At 35.5% G+C, this 23,849-nt stretch overlaps 1 protein-coding gene across 1 annotated transcript in view; it reads left to right on the top strand.

Moving 5' to 3' along the window:
• NBEA (neurobeachin) overlaps window positions 1–23,849 on the top strand; it is a 776,021-nt gene that overhangs the window by 376,160 nt on the left and 376,012 nt on the right. The window contains 1 exon segment of the mRNA XM_078147053.1: window positions 523–584. Within this exon segment, the coding sequence (XP_078003179.1) occupies window positions 523–584 (62 nt within the window).

Here is a 23,849-nt window from a genome sequence, read left to right as displayed (position 1 = left end):
CGATTGAATAAAACATTACTTAAGTATTTTTAAAAGGTTTCATCTGAAATTTGCAATCTTTATAAGCTTTAATGATATCATACTATAGAAATTATATTTTTGTAAGGTCTTTTAAAAAAGAGATTTTGATACTCATTTTGAAACTAAGTGATAAGAAATCTTTGGTCCAGAAAATAGGGCTGTGGTAAATTTTGGCTAAAATAACATTAAAATTTTTTTTTTGTAGCTAGTATACTTTAATAGCATTATGAGAAATATTCAAATGTTGGAAATCTCTTCAAAACTAATCCATCTTGAGATATGTAAATGACTTTTCTACTCTCCCTCATTATACTACTGAATTTTTCAAATTTAGCTAATTTAGTCAATCATTGAATTCCTTATTTTTAAGTAAGGATATAAATTGAGTTTTATGTTATCTATGTGTCAAGATTTTCTTTCTGGAAAATTTAACTTTACTTAAAAATTACAACTTTGGACAATCTAATCATGGTGTTTCCTTTCAAAATTTGCTTGTTGCAGGCCTTGTGTGTATGAAATCCAGCACATCTGTGGTTGAGCTTGTTATGTTGCTTTGTTCCCAGGTAAGCCTTTTGCTTTAATAATTACATGATACTTCATTAAATTCTTTCATGTCTGCTCATGGGGATAGCTTGTTTATTTAATTTTTTCCATTATTTGCTAGAAATGTAGTGTTTACTCTGAGGAAATGTGTATGTGTGCGTACCCATGCAAAGAGAGGGAGAGAGACATGGGTATTTGCATGCATTCTATCACTGAAGAAGTATCTCCCTAGAATATGTAATGTATGCATAGCTATATTACTATGTATATATTCACATGTATGCAATTTTATCTATATTTGTGATACAGTCTTTCATATGCAAATAATTTTATGAAATACTTCTACTTTCATATATACTTTAAAAAGATATATTTCCCCAGAATTTTTATATTGACTTTTTATATCCCATATTTAGTCACATGGAGACTTTAGTGGTGATGGAAACCTTGACCTTTTTACTATAAATGTCTTAAATTAAAAAGTGTAAGAAATATTATTATTTCTTTTATTAAACATTAAATAGTCAATTTATTAAATATCATTTAATAATTATTAAATTAATATTAAAAAACCAAAAATGTCCGGGCATCCATTAATGAATAGTCTGATAAATAAAACTTTAATCTTATTTATATATAAAATAGTTTACACTATAGGCTTTTAGAATGATTTCAGTTAAAAGCAAAAAAGTGAGAGCTTTGTTTCTTTAAGAACATTGTCACTATTTCTCATATTTGTTAATAACCATAATTAAAATAGAATTGGAATCATTAGATATTATCAATAATGCTTGTCATCTCACTTTTTTACAGTTGACAATTACCAGGAATTTTTTTGTTTTGTGGGGTAGAATGGCTTATTATAGGTTTCAACCATAGCTAAAAAGTTAGGCCTTTATTGCTATCTTATTTTACAAATTGCTATCTTATTTTACAAATTTTACAAATTCTTCAGTGACATAATGTCATGTAGACATTAAAATTTCAGATAATAGTTAGAATAATGAAAATATGTATGTTTGAAATAGATTGCATGACTACTAAGTATGATTAAATTATCCAGATTTTATGCTGTGAAAAGTGATATACATCTAAACTGTTCTTGGTAAACTCCCCTGTCTAACTGTATAGCAACCCCCAAAGGAATAAAAATACGAATTTAGTTAATCTTTTTAAACTTACCTGTTGGGTTCCATTCCTTAGATTTCATTTCTTCAAGCCTGTATCCATAAGGAAATGAATAGGTCCAGTTTTCATGTGTGTGGTGTTTTTTTTCTTTTCTGTTAGCCGGAATGAATATTAGTTCGGGAAAAGCTAAAGAAAAATGCATCACAGGCAGGAATCCTCAATGGGGTTCAAACTTCAAACCGTCTCCTGCAGTGTACTTGAAAAATTTGTTACCTAATGGTTAAGTTCTAGGTTCAAGAGAAATTCCAGGAGATCATTTATAGACCTTAAGTTTCATGGTGTGATACATCTTTTAAACAGCTTTTGAAGATTATCGGAAAAGGAATTGCAGTGCCTTCTTCCTTAGCCTTAGCCTTGGGTTTCTCTGCAGTTCAGAAGAATATAGAGGAATGTAAGCATTAGGGTCTAGTGTTTTTGATGGCCTCATCATCTAATCATAGGTTTAACATTACTCATTTGCTGGCTCCATGAATTCCTGCCATTAAGGGCCCTAGAGATGAAACTTTGCCTCAGATATTGATTGAAAGGAAGAGTGAGAAATTTAAGCTCTCTTTGCAGTGTACTTTCTTTAGAGGTTTCAGTGAAACAGGATAACAAATGAATCTGCTAATTTTGCTATTTATGGTGAATATTATAGTTTGTGTGTATATATACACACATATTTATGTGTGTATGTGTGTATGTATGTATTCATATGTCTGTGCTTGCTTAGTTCAGTGTTACTCATTTAAGGGCGAAATGCATGTTCACTGAAGACAATTATTTAGTCCTTCCAAATGTTTTTTTTCCAAATTACAATTTAATACTATTTCCATATAATAGAGCTATTTCCATATGAATAATCATTCTATATTTTAATGGTAAATAAATGTTAAATTTTAGAATTATCAGGTAATAAATTGATTGTTCTAAAGATATTTAAAACATTTCATTTAAGGATAGAAAAAGTCTGAATAATTCCAGGAATGCCCCCCAGATTTCAGTGCCAGTTGCTGTTTTTCACAATTGTTTAATTCTAAAGCCAATTACCAATTTTTGACCACAGCGTTGTCACCATAGCTATACTAGGCCTTTGGCAAAGAAGAAAGAACTTGTTTAATATGGAGATTCTTTAGCAAAACAGTTTCTATGACAGTATAACATGATTCTTTTCTCTTCTAGAGCTGAATATATCATTTCTGCAATATATCTGTTCCCTTCAGGGCTAGCCCATTTCATGCTTTTTTGCCAAGCCAGAATGTCTATCACATCATTACTAATGCATCTTTAAAGCTGGACTTTTCAGAGTTGCATTAATATTTTACTTCCCTAGTCTGATTCTTTAAAAAGACCCTATCAGCTACATATTATGATAGTGTTAATATTAAGAAAAACACTGGGTGATCAACCATCTTGAAGAGCTTACACTATTGCATAGCTAATGATATCTTTTCTATAATATAATTTAATCCTTAGTTAAAATAGCTCTTCAAAGTGAATTATATTTTCTAGTTTAAGTTTGAAATGTGTTTCTTTTAATAGAAAAAGTAAGTGACACCATGGAGACCTTCAAGAAGTAAAATCTCATTTTCGTAGACTGGGTAACTATAGACATTAAAAAAGGGAAGAGAAATGCATCTTTTGTTTTCCTTTAATTTGCTATAGCAAATTAGATGCTGTTATGCTTCTTATGTTGGAAATTCCATGTTAACAGCTACAGATTAGCAAGGATGTCAGATTTTTTTTCTTATCTGAGCTCCTGAATAAACTTACTGTTGCCAACAGCTCCTCCAAAGTATGGTCTAAATTTACATGAGATATCACATTACAAATGTCTGAAGGTACATGTCATGGATAATTCAGTTCATATGGACAGCCTTTTAAACTCTGAAGGCTATGCAATCAAGTCATTTTCCCCAAAGGAATTTTAGGTCTCTGTGGAAAATATAATAAGCTTAAAAAAGGTTCCTATAGGCATAGTATGTCATTTGATGAGGATGGGAGATGGAAAGGGGAGGAGGCTGTGTTTTAATTCTAAACTTGAAACATTATGTTTGGTCTTATGGAGAAACCTCTGGCATTATCTCCATTTTGTAGACAAGAAAACTGAAGCTAAGAGCAGTTAAGTGACTTAGCCCCTGTGTTAGTGCAGACAAGTTACTTAATCACTCTGAGTCATCATTTCTTCTTTTGTTAAATGGGCATAATTCCTGTAGTATGTACCTGACAGGGTTATTGGGATCAAATGAGTTGTCAGTACAATGCGTTTTAAATCTATAAGTGCTATTTAAATGGTAACCATTATCATGATTATAGTCTTATTGTTACAAATGAATACTTTGCTTAAGGAACTGGATTGAAGATATAAAAAATTTACGTTTTTTTCTATTTAGTTCCTTTTTTCCTTCTCATTGTGTACTATGTGATGATCCATTTTTTTTCCCCCTCACAAGTTAGAGTTGCAATAACATAGTGGGGGAGGGAGAAACAGGGGGAAATTGGATTGCCTCTCATCTTAGAAGTAATATATTTTGAAGTAGAATAATTAAGATGTATAGTTGACAAGGTCAGTGTGTGATTAGTTAGTCTTTGTTTCATACAGGGCTCTTTAATGTGTCACATTTTTGATACTGTTTTTAATGGAAAATTTTTTTTAAAAAATATGTGTAATTTGGGGGAGGGGGCTAAAATTTGCTATACTTTCTTCTTAGGGCATTTCCTTCTTTGATATGTAGCAGATTTGGGTTTCATGTAAACTATTTTAAAAGTACTATAATAGTTTCTAATTATTTCCAGATTTTTTTTTAAGGAAGTTCGCCTTTAGAGGTACTCTTAGAGAAATTGAGTGATGTTATCCCATAGGATTCTGTAAGTTTTCATAAGTAAAGCTTTAGCAGATGTCACTTAACATTTTTCTGTGCCATATATGTCAACAAGAAAGGTTTTATGATATGGTAAATGCTACGTAAAAAGTAACATGTGTCAGTACTTAAGTTTTTTAGCTGCTTGAAAACACTGAATATGCAACTAAACATTTAATTATATAAATTCATTAAAACCTAAAAGTAACATAAACTAATGTAGCAATCACCTTAAAGTATAGTAATTTTTAAAAACTGTACATATAGGTTACTAAGCAATTATTTTATGGTTTTCTTTTACTTTATTCTTTCCACAAATAATCTGCATCCTTAAATGAAAAGGACTTTTATAATTCAGCTATCAATTTGATCAAGCCATAACCCTAGATTTTTTAAAAAAGTACTTACGAAAGAACCACAACTGAAGAAAGGGCTGTTTTTTTTTCTTTCCCAACAAAAATCAGATCTTCAACATTTAAAATTTTGGATTATTTTCCCCATGGATATATTATTTACCTTCAGGTGGAGGAGGAAATGAGAATTGTACTTGAGTGTAAGGAATGGTAGGCAGAGGAAAAGATGACTATGCATGCAGTTTACACATTGCTTGTAGATAATTTTTGTGGCAAGAACTCTTGCTCGTAATGTGGTGATTAAAAAGTTTCAAGAGACATAATCTCTGGGTAATATAACCATTTTATTAATAATGCCAACATTTTAATAAAAGCATTGTCATTTGGCTGTCTCTCTCTTAGACCAAAGACCACCATGGCCTGGGCTCACTGCTTTTATGCCCATTGGAAAAGGGTTGTTCCCGAGGGTGGCAACTAACTCTGATTAGTTAAAAATTAATGAGAGAATGAATATTACAGTGAGGCTCTGGACATAAAATTTAATCATGTCATTTACTTCTGAATTGCCCCCTGCCTTGGGCAATCTTTTCGAAGAATTTATTTCCCTCCCCTGCAAACCTGAGTAGAGCACAGTGGCTTCCCCACCTTGGTGGGGTCTGGATAGAGGAGGTTAGCTCTGTCTTCAAAGAATGAGATCTTGACATGAGGATAAAAGGAAAAGGGGGAAATATGAATCTCCCCAAATCATGGATTATTAATAATCATTTTTCTCATTGTTATCCTTTTGAACCTACCATATACATTAGTAGCATCCATATCAATGGTATTTTTGAGTGTCAAATGTAGTTCAGATTCCTGTCCTTGACTTGATAGTGAGTAACAGGACTACCTTTAAATACTGTGATCCATTAAAGGATTTGCAACAGATTATATTCAATTAATGTTTTAAAGTTTTTGTTATGTGCAAAATACTGTCCTGTGTTGTATTTTTTCCTTGTATTAGGTAGTACAAATCATCATGAAAAGAAATGTCAGATTGCATTAAACAAGTGCTTGCTAAGAAACTACTACTTTGCCTAGCACAGTTAGGAATAGAAGAAAATTGGTGGTGAAATTGTCTTCAAGGAGTTTGTCTTAGAGAGAAAATATGTGGACATGAAATAAATTAGACATAAAATACAGAATAAAACAACATATAATGAAATGCTAACTTTAAAATAAATTTACAAATAAGTGCAGTAGGCCATAGAAAAGGGGAAAGATTAAGCTGGAGTTATAGAAAGAAGCAGATTTTACATAGGCCTTGAAACATGGGTAGAATTTGCATAGGTAAAAGGCAATAGAGGAGAACATTGCAGGCACTGTGAACAACATAACTACATTTAATTCAGCAACCATCTGTTAAGTAATCGGTCGGTGAACTTATTTTAAGTTGCTATAGTGTGCCAAGCGCTGAGCTAAGACCTAGGGATACAAAGAAAGGTAAAAGACAACCCCTGCTCTCAAAAAGCTCACAATCTCATGGGAGAAGATAACACATAAAAAGAAGCTGATACACCTCGGGGAACAATCAGGGAAGGAATACTATGAAGGTCTAGAGGAATGAAGCCCAGTGAAAAATGATGAGACAGCTGCCCTGGGCACGCTTCTTAAATGGAGAATCAGAGTTGTTCTCCATGGTCCACTCTTAGTTCTCTCCAATCAGAGGAAGGAAGAGTCCTCAGGGACAGGGGGTAATGAGTTGTAAATTTCAGGGTTGATGTGATCTTGTAGGATGATGAGATTGCAGGTAGGCATGGATGAAGTCCAGAAGAGTGTACCAGGTAAGAAATTATGAGATAGCTATCCTGGGCGCTCTCCTTAAATGGAATACCTACACTGTGCTTGTTTCCAAGGAAACGAAAGCAGAAGTGAAATTGAACATTGTCTTAAGGAGCTTATACTCTACTGGGCAATACATGTGTAGCTGAGTGAATAAAAGGTGATTTGAGAAAGACAGCACTAAGAACTAGGGTAATAAATGAAGGCGTTACACATCAGTCATTATCATTTCACAGCATTCAGTTTCTATTTGGTGATGTTGTTTCCATTTTACATCCTTATAATTATGCACATTATTTTCCCATTTCTACTTGCTTCTCTTCATATCAGTTCAGATAAATATTGCCATGTTTCCCTGTGTTCTTAATATTCATCATGAATTGAAGAATAGGAATATTCCATTACATTTGTATGCCACAATTTGTTTAGTCATTGCTTTGTCAGTGAACATCCTCTTTGTTTCCAATCCTTTGCTCGTACACAGTACTACTATACATATTTTGTTATATTTGGGACTTTTTTTTTTTTACTATTGACCTCCTTGGAGTGTTTGCCTAGTAGTGTGGCCAAAAGGCTTTAGACATTTTAGACACATTTTTAGCATAATACCATTTGTCTTTTCAGAATGTTTGGCCAGTTTACAACTCTACCAACAGTGTGTTAATGTATGTATCTTTTCAAATTCTTTCCAACATCAACTATTACCATCTTGTGTCTAGCTAGCTAGTCCCATGCTCACAAACTTGGTAGCTCTCCATTAATCTCCAGCATTATTGCATACCTCTCTGCTTTCTAGGAAATGCAGATGATTGGCCATTTTCCTGTCTTTCTCCAATTTTTCCCTCCACCTGGACTTTGTATACCTTGTGCCCAAGTTTGTAAATTGTGTCCACCATCTTTGTCTTTTGAAATACATCTTTTATTTTCAAGTGTCTAGTTCATTTATTGTCTCTTTCATGAAAGCTTCTTTGATCTTCCAAGTTATAATGAATTTACCCTCTTCAGATTGCTCATACCATTCTGTTAGATGTTTCCTGTTAACATTCTAATGCTTCTTAAAGTTATCTATGTACTTGTCTTATTTTATCCTCCCTTCCCCAGGTGTACACACTGTACCAGGGGTTTCTGACATTTTTTGTATTATAGACCCCTTTGGCATTTAGGCAAAACCTATGGACACCTCAGAAAAATATTTTGAAATGCATTAAATAAAATACATAGAATAACAAAGATAATGAGTTATATTAAAATAAAGTAATCAATTTTTTTAAAAGTACAGAGACCCTAGTGAATGTCTGTACTAGAATATATGATCCTTGAAGCCAGGGACTATATTGTATCTCACCTTTATTTACATAGTGACTAACACTATACATAGATCTAACAAGATCATAATACTCATTGTATTGAATTTCTAGAATGTTATCTCTAATGGCTCTCCTTTTAACAGTCACTCTCAGTAAAGAGTGTCTAGAATCTTTAAAATATCCTCCACTACTCCATGTGTGTAGATCTGGATATCTGTCACATGTATTTCTTTGCATGAAACAGTTGCTGTGCAATGGTACAAGTGCTTGCTGTAGAATTAAAAAGCTTAGTTTTCAAGCCCTGTTCTAATACTTACTTCCTTCTAGGAAATCCAGACGACTTGCCATTTCTCTTCCATTCTCTAGCTGTGTGACTGGGCAAATGATAACACTTCACTACACTTTTATCTTCTCGTCTTTAAAATGTAGAATACTAAGATCACATACCTTACTGAATGATTGTGATGTTAAATGTAGTGTCTCGCACACAGTAGGCACAATATGTATGCTAGCAATTAAATCCAAGCTATTTTATTAAATTTTTTCTAAGGATATATTATTCTATGACAGTCTGGAATTTTCCCTTTTATTGTGGTAAGGGGTAAAGTTCTTTAAGAAAGTATACGCTTTGTTTTTCTTTAGGAATTCTATGTCAGCTAGTACTGTGCTTTTACGCATAATGGACTTCACAACATGAAATAGTTGAGCATTTGGTATTATATAAGCAAAACCAATAAATCTTAGCAGTTGATTTATGAATTTTCAGAAGTTTTCAGGGTTAAGCATTATTAGTATGAAGAATATTTTTTATACCTTATGGACATTGAATCACAAGGTATATTTATCAAATTAACATCTCTTGGGCTTACAAATCTCAGAATTTTGTAATGTTTATATATTTTGACCCTCTACTTATATTAGTTTGTATCTACAAACATTTGCATTGAAATATAAGAGTAATAGCTGCTCTGACATTATTGCTACTAGTCCATCCTTCGCTTAATTATTTCCTGTTTATCCTATGTATAACTTGTTTGTACGTATTTCTTTGCTTGTTGTCTCCCCTGTTAGACTGTGAGCTCCTTGACGGCAGGTACTTTCTTTTGTCTCTTTTTGTATCCCCAGTGCTTAGCAGGTAGTAGGTGCTTACTAAATTTATTGACTGATTGACTGGTGAATACTACTACCCCATAAGCTTATCGTGAACACTATTGCTTTGTAAATTATATTACACTATGAAAATTTCATTATGCCATTGCTGCTATTATTTTGGCTACTACCATGACCAACTCAAGCTTGTTGAAAGATTAAGTCAAATATTGCATATGGGATTGAAACTATATAATACCATAAACACTATCAATATTTTTATCACAAAGTTTTCATAGAATTTTCTCACATAATTTTGTTATTTTGAGGTGACCCATTCCATGTTAGAATTGGAATAGACTGATGCTACGTACAAAGTTTCTCTTGTACATTTAACGAAACCTAAAAAAAGAACCTAAAAGGAATCTAAAAAGTATTGTGAATGTGATTATACATTTGATATCCAAATATTCAGAGAGATTTAATATTCACAATTTTACTACCAAATAATATAAATTCATTGTTACCATAAGTATGTGTCCACTTTGTGGTTACTGGAATTATGTGGGCTAGCTGAAAAAAATGACTGAGGATTACTGTTATGCCACAGTCTTTCAATTCTTCATAAACCTAACAGATGTATTAGTTTGTTACGCAGTATAATTTTAGAATCTTTAAGAGTATTTATAACTTTTTCATTATAAATAAGCTGTATGATAATACTATGATTGAGTTGAAATAAATTTTATAGTACTTTCAAAAACTGTTATATGTCCTAAGAAAGCTGAGAATATCTCTATCAATCCTAAATTTTCTAAGATGATGTTTATTACTGTATATATGCGTGTTATTGTGTGAGTAACTGACAATGCCTCTGCAAAATTTAACAGTTTTTTCAAGATTGAGCAGTCAACAAGTATTTATTAGCTAAATGATTTCTTTGATCCTTTACAGCTGTAAAATTCTGTGATCCTCAGTTGTTAGATAGTAATTGGCTAACAGTGAAATATACTGCCCTAGAGGTAGTAAAGATTTTAAAAGAAAAATAATCAAAGATCTAAATGGATGACACATATCTCCTTAAAGTGACTCACAAAATAACGCTTCCAAAAGGATCCAAAGGGGCAACTAGGAGGTTCAGTAGATAGAATGCCAGCCCTGGAGTCAGGAGGACCCGAGTTCAAGTGTGGCCTCACACACTTACTAGCTGTGTGACCCTGGGCACTTAACCCTGATCGCCTCTCATCCCCCCAATAAACAGCCAGAAGGAGCCTAAAAACTATTGTGAATGATCTGAAGTCTTGGGCAAGAAATGAAGATCCTAGAGCCAAAGATTATTTTCCTCATTATTGCCTAATGAAGGCAAGGATTTGGATTTCTGAATTAAAGTTTATAATATAGGGTTGACATATTCTGGACAGAGATGGAGTACACCTAACAAAGCCTGTTTAAAAATAGATTTAACATGGTGTTTGCTTATTTCCTGGCCTTTAAAGAGATTGAGCTCTCCTGCTGGGGAGCAGAGGGCACTGACCTAAGCTTCTTGTGTTGTGAGCCTAGGGCCTGGTCACTGGCTTTGTGTACTGTGGCTTCCAGTGCTGGCAGTTGGAGGCAGTAGGGTTCTGGCAGCTTACCTGGGGTTGGGCTGGAATCAGCAAAACTGGAACTCTAGGGGTAGGATTGGGTAGGGTGGCTCCTGGAGATTTCCTGCTCACCTGGCCCTTTCCTTCCTTTCACTTTCTTCGGCTCCTTTCAGATGGATGTTGTAGGTTGTTTATCTACCTGTGGCCCCTTAGAGAGCTACTTCCCTTAGTTTTGCTGAGGCACTGGGAGATGAGGTTGCTGTAGAATGCCCAGGCACCTGGTGGTTTTCCAAGTTGGTTTCCACCAATTCCCCCACCCTCAGTGAGGCACTGGGAGTCCAGGTGTTGGTGTTTGCCTGCTCAACCACTTGGGTTTCAGGATCTCCTCCTGGTATGCTGAGGTGGGGCTTTCTGCTAGCTTGCTGGGACAACCTCCCAGTCTGTACTGCTCCCCTTCCCCCAGGACAGGAGGGACCTTTCCTGTTAATTCCTCAAGGTACCTGGGCTACTGGACTGCTGCACCCCATCTTTCTTCTAGTTCAGCTGTTCGAGAGTTTTTCCTAGGGCAACATTTTCTGGGCTTCCAGAGATTAATAAGGGAGGGTAAGAGCAACTTACTTCTTACTCTGCCATTTTCTCTTTAGAGGCCAGGAAATAAGCAAACACCATGAGCAAAAAGAAACATACAATAGATTCCTATTATGGGAAGAGTGAAGATCAAGGCAGAAATTCTGAAGAGGACAACATTGTCAACAAACCCACATCTGGAACCTCAAAAGGAATATGAACTGGTCTGAAGCCTAAAAACACTTCTTAGAAGAGATCAAGAAGGATTTTAAAAGTCAAATGAGAGAGGTAGAAGAAAAAATGGGAAAAGAAATTAGAGGTATGCAAGAGAGAGTCAGTAGCTTAGAAAAGGAAGGAAAAAAATTGACTGCAGAAAATAAGTCATTAAAAAATACAGTTGGCCTACTGGAAAAAAAAATACACTGAAGAAAACAAGTCCCTAAAAAATACAATTGGCCAAATGGGGAATGAGGTACAAAATCTAATAAAAGAAAACAATTTGTTAAAAATTAGAATTGGGCAAATGGAAGCTAATGACACAATGAGAGAGCAAGAACCAGTCAAACAAAAACAAAAGAATGAAAAAATAGATGAAAATGTAAAATACCTCATTGGTAAAACAACTGACTTGGAAAATCGATCTAGGAGAGACAATTTAAAAATTATTGGCCTACCTGAAAATCACAATTAACAAAATGATGGAAAATGATATCCACATGAATTTAAGAACTATGGAATTTGAATGTAGATGAAGCATACTATTTGCTATTTTTTTCTTCTATTGTGTTTTGTTTCCTCTTTCTGATGGTTCCTCCTGTTGGTTCTAATTCTTACTTACAGTATCATTGATGTGAAAATATGTTTAATAGGAATGTATATGTACAGCCTGTATCCGAATGTGTGCTGTCTTGGGGAGGGAGGAAGAGAAAATTTTAAAACTCAAAAGCTGATGGAAGTGATTGTTGATAAATCAAAATAAATTAATTTAAAAAATAAATTAAGCAAGTTTTTTGCAAGATCTAACAAAAGGGTTGAAAACTTAAAAGAATATGAAAGGGGAAAAGACTGCTTATTTATATCCCCCAAGTCCATCAGTCAGTATTTATTAAGCACTTATTATATGCCAAACACTGTTCTAAGCAGTGGTAATACAAGGAAATGCAAAATCAGCAGCCACAAAAAAGGAAGTATAGCGTCTTCTATACCTAGAAACACCCAAGAGACAAAATCTGAAAAAAGAGCCAGTAGTAAAACCTGTGCCCTCAAAGTTTGTTTCCCAAAGGTATAGCAACAACAATAGCAACAGCAGCAACAACAACAACAATAAAACAGGAATTAGAGATCCTAACACAAAAGAGAAAATTTGACTTCATAGGTATGAGATTTGGGAGGAAATCCATGAATGGACCATTGCTCTGGATGAATAGTCCTTTTCCAGAAGAAAAAGAATAAATAAAAGAGATGGGGTGGGGGAAGGTAAGGGACTGCATTATATATTAAAAAGGTATCCTTATATGAGGAAATGAAGGGAGTGGGGGGAGACATGATGGAAAATAGTTGTGTGAAAGTCAAAAGGGGGAGAAACAGAAGGAAGGTGATTTTGGTCTTTAAACCACCTGAACAGAAAGAATAGATGTTTGGGAAACAGATTACAAGCCTGACATAGAGTACTGTTTTATACCTGATTCTCAGTTACAAGGATGAACTTGTTGCTAGAGTATAAATAAATAATGGAAACTTTTTAGTGAAGTGACCACTCTATGCTAGAGTTTGTGATAGTGAATGAAAGGAAATCTTGATGTGATCTTACATGTACTCTCAATATTAGGAGAGTAAATTTCAAAAAAGTTGAGAAGATAGGAAAGGTTTGATAAACTAAAATGCTTCGGAGATCTGTTCAGAAGAATGGGAGATGCCCAAGAATAAAATTCTGAAGATAAAAAGGAAAACAGTTTCTGTGAGCAGAAATAATGGCATTTATCTGAAGAGACCAATATGGATGCACAGGGACCTTCACATGCCACCCTATATTTTTTTTAAAGTATAGAAAAGGGAGAGGATTCTTGGAAGATGGTGGAGTAGATCAGAAAATTTCAAACTCTCAAGATTTTCGTCCACAAAAGAGATAAAGTAGCACCTCTGGGAGACTTAGATCCCTGAAAACAAATTAGAGTAGGGGCAGAAGAGGAATCCTCCTGGAACAGTTGGAGAAGATCTGAAGAAAAATCCCAGGACTAGATTTCCTCCCTGTGAAGAACAAACACCTCCAGGCTAGGGTTCTTCCCCCCCTTCTTTTTTCTTTAATTTTATTAATTTATTTTGATTTATCAACAATCACTTCCATATGCTTTTGAGTTGAAAATTTTTCTCCCCCTTCCTACCCCCCACCCTCCCCAAGATGGCGTACAATCTGATATAGGCTTTACATTTACATACCCATTAAACACATTTTCACATTAGTGAAGTTGTAAGTAAAGATTAAAACCAATAGGAGGAACCATTAGAAAGATGAAACAAAACTCAACAGAAGGGAAAAATAAGTGATAGCGATTCGACTTCCATAGTTCTTTCTTTGGATGTGGACAGCATTTTCCCATCCCGAGACCTCTGTAGACATCTTAGATCCTCATAATGCTGAGAAGGGTTCAGTTTAACAATCTTAGTCATTGCATAACATGGCTGTTATTGTGTATAAAGTGCTCTTGGTTCTGCTCACTTCACTCAGCATCAGACCATACAAGTCTTTCCAGGTTTTTCTGAAGTCAGCCTGTTCATCATTTCTTACAGCATGATAGTATTCCATTACATTCATATACCACAGCTTGCTCAGCCATTCCCCAATTGATGGGCATCCTCTCAATTTCCAATTCTTTGCCCCCACAAAAAGAGCTGCTATGAATATTTTTGTACCTGTGGGTCCTTTTCCCATTTGTTTGATCTCTTTGGGATATAGCCCTAGAAGTGCTATTGCTGGATCAAAGGGTATGCACATTTTTGTAGCCCTTTGGGCATAGTTCCAAATTGTTCTCCAAAATGGTTGGATCATTTCACAACTCCACCAACAATGTATTAGCGTTCCAATTTTCCCACATCTTCTCCAACATTTATCATTTTCCTGTTTTGTCATGTTGGCCAATCTGATAGGTGTGATATGGTACCTCAGAGTTGTTTTGATTTGTGTTTCTCTAATAGATTATCTCTCTTTTTAGGCTAGGGTTCTTAACAACAAGTAGCAAGCCCTGAGGTTAGCTACTTTGGGAAACTGCCTTGGCCCCAACCACAGGAACTTTTACTCCAAGGACAGTGAGGGGAGTTGGGCTTCTGAGCTGGGAAAGTCAAGAGAACCTCTGCTGACAAGAATGCCAGACCCAGCTGCGCTGTGAAGACGCAGTGGGAGGAACCAGCACATGCCCCGTGAGTGCAGAAGCAGTGGGGCAGGATACCACTGGCTGTGGGCACTTACAGGAGGCTGGAGATCTTGATTTGAGGTCAGAAGGGAGAACTGAAGAGGATCTGAAGCCAGAAGCACCATCCCCCATGCCCCAGGACTAGAGGTGATTATAAAAACTAAGCTATTACCAAAAAAATGTATAGGCAAAGGAGAAAGAATCCAACCCATGGGAGCTACTGTTGCAATAGAGAAGATTGGGGTGTGTCTTCAGAGGAGGATACTGAAGCAAAGTAACCATCTTCTACCCCCCAAAGAGTGATGTCAAATGGTCACCTCCCCAAAAAAAATTCATTGAAGAACTTAAAAAAGACTTTAAAAATCAAATGAGACAGATTGAGGAAAATCTAAAAAGGAAAATAAGAGTAATACAAGCAAAACAAGAAGATTATGAAAAGAAAGTCAGCCAATTAGAAAAGGAGATCCAGAATCTTAAGAAAATGATTCCTTGAAAATCAGAATGGGGTAAGAGGAAGCCAGTGAAGTTATAAGAGATGAAGGAATTAAAAAAAAGTATATAAAGAATGAAAAAATAGGAGAGAATGCGAAACAGCTCATAAGAGAAACAATGGATATAGAGAACAGATCAAAAAGAGAAAATGTAATAATTGGACTATCTGAAAGTTCTGATCAAAAAAAGAATCTTCATATAATAATATAAGAAATAATTAAAGAAAATTGTCCTGAAGTAGAGTGGAAAGTAGAAATAGAAAAAAATCTACCAATCACCACCTGAAAGAGATCCTACTAGGAAAACTCAGAGAAATATTCCTAAACCTCCAGATCAAGGACAAAATATTATGAGCAACAGGAAAAACACAATTTACATATATTGGTACCACAATTAGAATCAAACAAAACCTAGCAGTGGTGACACTAAAAGATCACAGGTCTTGGAACACTGTATATCAAAGAGGAAAAGAATTGATCTTCTGGCTGAAAATATCATACCCAGCAAAGCTAAGCATAATTCTTAATTAAAAAAAAAAAAAGGACATTCGATTAGTTGTCAGACTTTCAGGTCGTTGTGGAAAACAAAAACAAAAAACAAAACCCTTAACTCAATCGAAGATTTAACATATAAGAACCAAGAGAAATAAAAGGTACATACCAATGACCAATTACAAGGGACTAAATAGGGATAGAATGTTTACCTTTTATGTATGAAAAATGTAAAACCTGTGTTGAAGATTGTTACTAGTAATTAGGTAACTTATAAGGAAGATTATAAGATCATACCTGAGTATGATATGACTTCAAAAAGTAAAACCATTCAAGTACAACTAAAAGAGCATCTTTTACAAATGAGGTACAAGAGGAAGAACCAATACAGAGGAATTAGGTGGGAGAGGGGGGCTGTTAGTTCTGGACCCTACTGTCATTGGGAATGAGTTTAAGAGGGGAAAATACATATATATTTAGAAGAGTATAAAAATCTAATTTTAGAAAGAAAAAACTTTTAGGGGATAGGGAAGGGGGAGAGGATAAAGGAGGAATCTTTAGAGGGGAGGGTGTAGGAATAGGTCACAATGGGGATATAGAAGGGGTTTACATTTAGGGGAATGGTAGGATGAGGGAGAGATTGCTGGAGTGGCTGTAGGTTAAATAATAGGAGGGTAAGCTAGCAGGTAGAAGTAAAGAGGAGTTAGGAGAGATAAGGAAAAAGAGATATGTACAAGCATAAACACAAAGATTGGGGAAAGTGTATATTTATATATGGATGGATAGATGGATAGATATATGTATTTATGTATATATATGTATATATCAATACCTGTATATAAATATTGTCAATGCTCAGTTGTAGCCTTGGGATAGTGGGTAGAGGGGAGGGAAGGGGAAAAAAGAACAAAGTAAAACGTGTACAGCAGAGAACAAAAGAAAATCTACAAGGAAGAAAAGAACAGATGGATGGCTTTCAACATAATGCACAGTATTTAATATATGGGCTTTCTTGAAATGAAATTATTGTTATATATTTTGAATCCTCTCATATTCTGCTGTGCACATAACTTTTTTTGTTTTTTTCTTATTTGATATTTAAGTTTATAATGTTTCTTTTTCTATTCTTATTATGTATTGAAATTTTAGAATTTGTCTAAAATAAAAATTTTTTAAACTATAGAAAACAAGATCAGGTAACAGAAGATGAATATAAGTGTGTAACATGGCCTTGTAAAAATAGTTTCAGGAATGCCAAAGATATGAGTGAACTGAGCCTGGCAAGAGAAGCAAGGAAGGACATCATGAATATTTTTAAGTTGTATGGGGGGAAGTGGGAAGTAATGCCAAAGAAGAGATAGGATCTTTACATGAAGTGGATAGGTTAAAGATAGCTGACAATAGGGATAAACCAGTGTTGTTCAACTCATTTTATTTCTGGGGTGGTTTTGTTTGTTTGGTTGGTTTTTTGGTTTTGTTTTGTTTTGTTTTAGTTTTTTGCAAAATAGAATGACCTTTCCATTGAAAATGAAAGAACAAAAATTATCAAGGAGTTGACCCCCACAATAAAAATACAGATAGTCACCTGAACCAAATAAACTACATCCTTGATTCCTGAAAGAACTGGCATGTATAATTTCTTAGCTGTTGTCAGTAACATATGAAAGATCATGGAAAAGTAGAAGATGTTCTACAAGTTTGGAGAATGGAAATGTTATCCTAATTTTCTTTTTTTAAAAACTTTATTAATTAATTTATTTTTAGTTTTCAACATTCACTTCCACAAGATTTTGAGTTCCAAATTTTCGTCCTGTCTTGTCCCTCCCCCAACCCCAAGACGCCGTGCATTCTGAATACCCCTTCCCCTAATATGCTCTCCCTTCTATCTTCCTCCCCTTTTATTTTCCTGTAGGACAGGATAGATTTCTATACCCCATAGCTTGTATATCTTATTTCCCAATTGAATGTGAAAACAATTTTTAATATTTGTTTTTAAAACTTTAGGTTCCAAATTTTCTCCCTTCCTTCCTCCCCTCCATCCTCATTGGGAAGTCCAGCAACTTGGTGCAGGTTATACATGTGTAGTCATTCAAAGCATTTCCATAGTAGTCATCTTGTGGAAACCCAACTATATTTCCTGCCCCCCATTTATTCTATTCTCTTTTTTTACCCTGTCCCTCCTCAGAAGTGTTTGCTTCTGATTACCCCTCTCCCGTAATCTGTCCTCTCGTCTATCATCCCCCACTCTCTTATCCCCTTCCCCTCTATTCTCCTGTAGGGTAAGATAGATTTCCATACTCAGTTGAGTGTGTATGGTGTTCCTTCATTACACCAAATCCAATGAGAATAAGATTTACTCATTCCCTCTCACCTTCCTCCATTTCATCTCCACTGTAAAAGCCTTTTCTTGTCTGTTTTATGTGAGATAATTTACCCCATTCTACCACTCTCTTTCTCCTTCTCCCAATATAACCTTCTCTCACCCCTTAATTTTATTCTCCAGATATGACCCCTTCATCTTCAACTCACCCTGTGCCCGCTCTCTCTCTCTCTGTCTCTCTGTCTCTCTGTAGTCTTGGCTGTAATCTATCTCCTTTGTCCTCCAGAATATTATATTCCAAGACATGCAGTCCCTCAATGTAGAAGCTGCTACACCTTGTGTTATTCTCATTGTGTTTCCACAACACTTGAATTGTTTCTTTCTGGCTACTTGCAATATTTTCTCCTTCACCTGGGAACTCCAGAATTTGGCTACAATATTCCTCGCAGTTTTCATTTGGAGACCTCTTTCAGGATCTGATCAGTGGATTCTTTCCATTTCTATTTTACCCTCTCGTTCTAGAATGTCAGGGCAGTTTTCTATCATAATTTCTTGAAAGATGATATCTAGGCTCTTTTTTGATCATGGCTTTCAGATAGTCCATTAATTTTTAAATTATCTCTCCCATATCTATTTTCTAGGTCAGTTTTTCCAAAGAGATATTTGACACTGTCTTCTATTTTTTCATTCTTTTGGTTTTGTTTGACAATGTCTTAATTTCTCATAAAGTCACCAGCTTCCAATTACTCCATTCTAATTTTTAAGGAAGTATTTTCTTCAGTGAGCTTTTGGACTTCCTTTTCCATTTGGCCAGTTCTGCTTTTTAAAAAAAATTTTTTAAGTGTTTTTAAAATATAAATTTATTTATTTTTAGTTTTCAATATTTACTTCCATGAGATTTTGAGTTCCAAATTTTCACCCTATCTCACCCCTCCCCCCACCCCAAGATGCATGCATTCTGAATATCTCTTCCCTAGTTGTCCTCTTTTCTTTCTCCCCCCCCTTCTCTATCCCCTTCCCCTATTTTCCTGTAGGCAGGATAGACTTCTGCACCCCATTTCCTATATTTCTTATTTCCCAGTAGCATGTGAAAACATTTTTTTTAATCATATGTTTTTAAAGCTTTAGGTTTCAAATTTTATCCCTTCCTCCCTTCCTACTCACCCTCATTGAAAAGGAAGCATCTCAATCTAGGTTACTTGTGCAGTTACGTAAAACACTTCATAGTAGACATGTTGTGAAAACTAACTCTACTTCCTTTAATCCTATCCTGCCCTCCATTTATTCTATCTTTCTTTTGACCCTGTCCTCCTCAGAAGTATTTGCTTCTGATTACCCTTCCCAATCTGCCCTCTGTCTATCATCCTGCTCTCTTTTCCCTCTCCTCTCCTATTTTCCTGAGGGTAAGACAGATTTCCATACCCAATTGAATGTGTATGGTATCTCCGTAAGCCAAATCCTATGAATAATATACTCATTCCTCTTACCTTCCCTGTTTCACCTCCACTGTAAGAGCCTTTTCTTTTCTGTTTTTTTTTGTGAGATAATTTACCCATTCTACCTCTCCTTTTCTTCTCTGAGTATAATCCTCTCTCATCTTAATTTATTCTCCAGATATGACCCTTAATCTTCAACTCCTGTGCCTCTATCTATCTATCATGTCTATCTATTTATCATCATATCTATCCATCATCCATCTCATGCATACATAATTTTTTCCCTCCAACTACCCTAATACTAACAAAGGTCTCATGAGTTATAAATATCATCTTTCCATGCAAGAATGTAAACAGTTCAACTTAATAAGTCTCTTATGATTTCTCTTTCCTGTTTACCTCTTCATGTTCCACTCGAGTCCTGTATTTGAAAGTCAAATTTTCTATTTAGCTCTGGTCTTTTCATCAAGAATGCTTGAAAGTTCTCTATTTCACTGAATGACCATTTTTTCCCCTGAAGGATTATACTCAGTTTTGCTGGGTAGGTGATTCTTGGTTGTAATCCTATCTCCTTTGCCTCCAGAATATTATATTCCATGCCCTGCAGTCCTTTAATGTAGAAGCTGCTAAATCTTGTGTTATCCTGATTGTGTTTCCAGAATACTTGAATTGTTTCTTTCTGGCAGCTTGTAATATTTTCTCCTTGACCTGGGAACTCTGGAATTTGGCTACAATATTCCTAGGAGTTTTCTTTTGGGGATCTCTTTCAGGAGGAGATCGGTGGATTCTTTCAATTTCTATTTTGCCCTCTGGTTCTAATATATCAGGGCAGTTTTCCTTGATAATTTCTTGAAAGATGATGTCTAGGCTCTTTTTTTGATCATGGCTTTCAGATAGTCCAATAATTTTTAAATTCTCTCTCCTGGATCTATTTTCCAGGTCAGTTGTTTTTCCAATGAGATATTTCACATTGTCTTCTATTTTTTCATTCTTTTGGATTTGTTTTACAGTGTCTTGATTTCTCATAAAGTCACTAGCTTCCAATTGCTCTATTCTAATTTTTAAGGAAGCATTTTCTTCAGTGAGCTTTTGGATTTCCTTTTCCATTTGGCCAATTCTGCATTTTAAGGCATTCTTCTCCTCATTGGCTTTTTTGGACTCTTTTGCCATTTGGGTTAGGCTATTTTTAAGGTGTTATTTTCTTCAGTATTTTTTTGGGTCTCCTTTAGCAAGCTGTTGACTTGTTTTTCATGATTTTCTTGCATCACTCATTTCTCTTCCCAGTTTTTCCTCTACTTCTCTTACTTTCTTCTCAAAATCCTTTTTGAGCTCTTCCATGGCCATATTTTTCTTGGAGGCTTTGGATGTAGGAGCTTTGACTTTGTTATCTTCTTCTGATTGTATGTTTTGATCTTCTTTGTCACCAAATTTAATTTTGACTTTTTTTTGCACAATTTGCTCTTGACCCCAGCCAATTACTTGAGTTTTACACTCTTTTTTAAGGTAGGGATTTGCTTCCAGTGTGGAAAATGTACTGTCCCAAGCTTTGGGGGTTTTGTGCAGCTGTTTTCAGAGATACTTCTAGGGACCTGTAAATTTTCCATTCTTCCAAGGTGGTACGATCAAGGGTAAGGTGTTTACTTCTTGCCTGGCCTGTGCTCTGGTCTATGAGTGACCACAAGCACTCTTTTCTGGCTTGGAACTGTGAGGACGATTCTCTCTTTATTGCCACTACAAGCTCCGCCATGCCAGTGCTACTCCTTTCCCCACAATCTCCACCCAGGACTGTGATGCAGATCTAAGCACAGGCAAAGCAAAAGAATCCTGCTTCAGAACCAGCAAAGAGATCCCTGCAATCTCCCTCTGATCAGCCACTTGATTCCCCCTCCATCTGTCAGCCAAGAGCTCTGGAAGCATCCGCCAACCTGGGACTGCACCAGGACTGAGGCTAGGACCAAGCTTCTCCCTCACTGTGGTGACAGACCTTTCCTATTGACCTTCTAAGTTTTCTTTGATGTTTGTGGATTGAGAAGTCTAGAAACCATCACAGCTGCTTGTGATTCAGTCTCCTGAGGCCTCCTCCAGGTTTGCTGAGGCCTGGTCTTTGCCTGTAGGCCAATGGTAAACTGTGCTCCTTTCCCAGCCTGGCACAAGAGACCTTTCCAATCAACCATCCAGATTGTCTTAGGCTGGAAATTTGTTTCACTGTGACTTTTTATGGATTCTGCTGCTCTAGAATTTGTTTAGAGCCATTTTTTACAAGTATTTGGAGGGGTTTGGGGGAGGGCTCAAGAAGTCACTGCTTCTACTCTGCCGTCTTGGCTCCTCCCTCTATCCTAATTTTCAAGAAAAGAAAAAGAACAGAGTCTGTAAATGATAAGTCAAGGTAGAAAAGGAACAGTCCGTAAACTATAGGTCATTTGACTTCAATTCATGGGAAAATTCTAGAAATGATCATTGAAGTGATAGTGCCAAATAACTAGTTAGAAAACCAGTGTAGCTACATTAAGGTCAGGTCATCATAGAGTAACCTCATTTCCTTTTTAATTAAAGATCATTAAATTTGTACCATAGTAGAATGCTGTTGATTTAGTTTACCTAGGCTTTATCAAAGCTTTTCACAAAATAACTCCTACTATCCTTGTAGAGAAGATGAAATAATATGGATTAGATAACAGTACAATCAGCTAGACTCAGAACTAGTTGGAAGTCTGGACTCCAAAGTAATTCTTAATGGTTTTATTTCAGATTTCAGTGAATTAACCTGGGGATCTATTCCTGGCCTTGGACTGTTAAACATTTTTAACAATAAGTTAGAAAAAGAAATGTTTGCTTGCTTGTTTTTCATTATTTAGTTTTAGTTTTCAGCATTCACTTCCACAAGATTTTGAGTTTTAAATTTTCTCACCTTTTTCTCCTCCCTCCCCAAGATGATGTGCAGTCTAATGTAGGCTGTACCTATACACAGTCATATTAAGCATATTTTCCCTTCAGTCATGATGTAAAGAAGAATTAGAACTAGTGGGAGCAACCACAAGAATGACATAATAAAACAAAACAACAAAAGAAAATGACAGCAAATGGTATGCTTCCATCTGCATTCAGACTCCATAATAATATCTCTGGATGTTTATATCATTTTCCATCATGAGTCTCTTGGAGTTGTCTTAAGTCCGTGCATTTCTGAAAAGACCGAGTCTATCAAAGTCAGTCACTGTACAGTGTGGCTATTACTGTGTATAATGGTCTCCTGGTTCTGCTCATTTCGCTCTGTATTAATTCATACCAGTCTTTCCAGTTATTTCTTAATTTTTGTTTCTTTTTTTTTTTGCAAGGCAATGAGGTGAAGTGACAGGGTAACATGGCTAATAAATGTCAAGTGGGTGAGGCCAGATTTGAACTCAGGTCTTCCTGAATGCAGGGCCAGTGCTCTATCCACTGTGCCATCTAGCTGCCCCTTCCAGTTATTTCTGAAAGCCGCCTACTCATCATTTCTTATAGCACAATAGTGTTCCATTATATTCATATACCACAACTTGTTTAACCATTCCCCAAATGATGGGCATCCTGTCAATTTCCAGTTCTTTGCCACCACAAAAAGAACTGCTATAAATATTTTTGTACATGTGGGTCCTTTTCCCATTATGATCTCTTTAGCATACAGCCCTAGAAGTGGTATTGCTGGGTCAAAGGGTATGCACAGTTTGATAGCCCTTTGGGCATAGTTCCAAATTGCTCTCTAGAATGGTTGGATCAGTTCACAACTCCACTAGCAATGCATTAGTGTTCCAATTTTCCCACATCTTTTCCAGCATTTATCATTTTCCTGTTTCGTCATGTTAGACAATGTGATAGGTGTGATGTGGTACTTCAGAGTTGTTTTGATTTGCATTTCTCTAATCAATAGTGATTTAGAGCATTTTTTCATATGACTATAGATAGCTTTAATTTCTTCTTCTGAAAACTGCCTTCATATCCTTGGACCATTTATCAATTGGAGAATGACTTGTATTCTTATAAATTTGGCTCAGTTGTTTATAAATTTTGGAAATAAGGCCTTTTTCAGAGACAATAGTTGTAAGAATTGTTGCCCAGTTTTCTGCTTCCTTCCTAATCTTGGATTCATTGGCTTTATTTGTGCAAAACCTTTTCAATTTAATGTTATCAAAATCATCCATTTGCATTTCATAATGTTCTCTATTTCTTGTTTGGTCATAAATTCTTCAGTTTTCCAAGATCTGCTAGGTAAACTATTCCTTGTTCTCCTAGTTTGCTTATAGTATCAGTCTTTATATCTAAATCATGTACCCATTTTGACTTTATCTTGGTATTGGGTGTAAGATATTGGTCTGTGCTCAGTTTCTGCCATACTATTTTCCAGTTTTCCCAAG

This window comes from Phascolarctos cinereus, unplaced genomic scaffold, assembly GCF_003287225.1.
Source record: "Phascolarctos cinereus isolate Bilbo 61053 unplaced genomic scaffold, phaCin_HiC Scaffold_726;HRSCAF=1367, whole genome shotgun sequence".
Classification (NCBI taxonomy): domain Eukaryota; kingdom Metazoa; phylum Chordata; class Mammalia; order Diprotodontia; family Phascolarctidae; genus Phascolarctos; species Phascolarctos cinereus.
Note: the sequence above shows the minus strand (reverse complement) of the source record. Positions and strands in the feature narration are given on the sequence as shown.